This window comes from Sphaeroforma arctica, assembly GCF_001186125.1.
Source record: "Sphaeroforma arctica JP610 unplaced genomic scaffold supercont1.294, whole genome shotgun sequence".
NCBI classification, from domain to species: domain Eukaryota; class Ichthyosporea; order Ichthyophonida; genus Sphaeroforma; species Sphaeroforma arctica.
The window spans coordinates 50,452-52,792 of record NW_014040264.1 but is presented as its reverse complement, the minus strand read 5'-3'; the positions used below and the strand labels follow the sequence as shown (position 1 = coordinate 52,792).

Below are 2,341 nucleotides of genomic sequence, written 5' to 3'. Positions count from 1 at the left end.
GATGCTTTTAAACCCGGGGAAATACACATCGAACACCTCAGTGACCGTGCTGGAGGTGTCGAGATACTCTAATGTTGTATCGCTAACATGCTGTGCATGCGCACGACTACAACCCGTGGTATGTTTCAGAGGCATATCCATTTCGATGCAGCTGTTACGTGCTTGTATTATAAAAATATATCGCAGCAGTCTAAACACATCGAGCTTGTACCTTGGCTTGCTGTTACTCAAGATTAAAATTAATGATGTGTTCACCAGAGTATTATATTTTAATTTCTATTTTATGAATCCTTAACCCGATCATGTAAGGCTTGCATGCTACGAGTGTGCGCGACATTGAGATGCGGATTAATTATACGGGAACTATTCTCTGGGTTGGTTTGCCTGATACTATTGATAAGTAGATGTGCTGATAACCACTTGTGTAGTCCAGGTATTCTGGGTGTATTGATTGATAGGCTGTAGACGCGTGTGTGATTTGAAAGCGCAGTATACTCTGCTGAGGTACCTTCTTCTCATGTAAAATGTTCTCAAGGTTTTGGTTGGAATTAGTGAAGGTTTCTTTCTATGTTCCGATTTGTACCGCCCACACCACCTGGCTGAGTGCGATTTCTGGAGGTGCTGTGTTCCGTAGAAAAGTTATTCGCGGAAAAGTGTGTGCATAGCCTCTGATTTTATTCATAGCATTGGCAAATTTGATTATTTTATGGCTGATATACCAATTAATATTTGTCGTCATACGCCATTGACGAACCTTTATTGTCGATTATACTTGTCGATTGATGTGAGTACTTCTACGATTGATATATCTTCTCTACATTTGATATATCTTCTTGTGCGATTGATGTAACTTGTCATGCGATTGATGTAACTTGTTATGAATAGATGATATATAGAGCTACAGAGTGGTTGTAAACCCATACATAAACGATAATCTCACGCTTCGTGGTTCATTGTCTTGTACATAGAACGTCAAATGGGAAGGATGGCGGGCATGTGCCTACTGTGGACAGAAGATGATGTACGTCGACGCGGTAGTCAGCTACGAATTCACACTGACGGTGTGCCATACGATGCAGAATATACAGAGTATGTCCAAAAAGGTGTGAGTTATGATCGTATAAGTTTGTATTGTGTGGTAGTAGTATGCCATACGATGCAGAATATACAGAATATGTCCAGAAAGGTATGAGTTATGATCGTATATGTTTGTATTGTGTGATATAAATATCCCATATGATGCTGAATACACAAAGTGTGTCCAGTATGGTGTGAGCTATGATCGCAAACGTCTGTGTGCTGTATCTAGGTGTAGGTGTATATACTTATGTGTAGAGTTAAACTGGTTCTACGTATCTATGCACATGTTATGCTCCTACACCAACAAACTCTTAGAGATATAGGTAAAATGACATAACTGTAAGTTGGTTGTCTGGGCTTAGCATAGGTGAGGTCGTTCTCCTAATGTATATCATTATAGCACAGTGCACACCTTCCCCACAGATCCTTTCAGAGTACCTGTACGCAACACTCGCTTCATTGACCAAATCAAATCTGTCTGTTAGTTCAATTCACACACCCTCCGCTAACAGCTACTTAATCCACCTATCATGTTCAGCTCTATTCCGATCAAGTGACGCTGAGTGGCTGTTTGGTATAAGCGCGCGAGCACTGTTCACCAGACTCGAAAGGTAAATTTTCACAAGTCTTTCTAACCTTTTTTATCTGTCTACACTGCCCCCTATCTTAGTACTCCAAGTACACATTGGCGCTTTATTGGGGCTTCAAAGGTAAAGTTGGATGCAATAAGGTGTTGTCCACCCCCTTTATTTTCAGCAATATACCGTGTCAAGCCATTTGTACTTATCTCGTAACCAATATTTACTTGAACACGTTTCAAAATATCTAGCCAACCTGCCCTCCGCGAACACTGCATTGCTGCCCTAAGGACCATCCTGGTCGGCAAGCAGGTCTCCTTACCGACGCGACCAAGCTATACTGTAAGTATTCGCTCGATGTGACGTTGTTCAAGTTATATCGTATTATATTATATATATATATATATATATATATATATATTATATATATATATATATATATATATATATATATATATATATATATATATATATATATATATATATATATATATGTGTGTGTGTGTGTGTATTTATATGAATATATATATATACATATGTAAATGTATATGTATATATATATATATATATATATATGAATATGTATATGTATGCATGTATGTATTTTCATATATATATATATATATATATATATATATATATATTTATATATAGATATATATATATATATATATATATATATA

General features: G+C 36.9%; 1 protein-coding gene across 1 annotated transcript in view; it reads left to right on the top strand.

The window, feature by feature from the left end:
- Nucleotides 1-985: 985 nt before the first annotated feature.
- SARC_04915 (hypothetical protein) overlaps nucleotides 986-2,341 on the top strand; it is a gene marked incomplete at both ends in the record, with an annotated part of 6,010 nt that continues 4,654 nt past the window's right edge. The window contains 2 exons of the mRNA XM_014301237.1: nucleotides 986-1,089; nucleotides 1,910-2,000. Of these exons, the coding sequence (XP_014156712.1) occupies nucleotides 986-1,089; nucleotides 1,910-2,000 (195 nt within the window). The remainder of the gene's footprint in view (nucleotides 1,090-1,909; nucleotides 2,001-2,341) is intronic.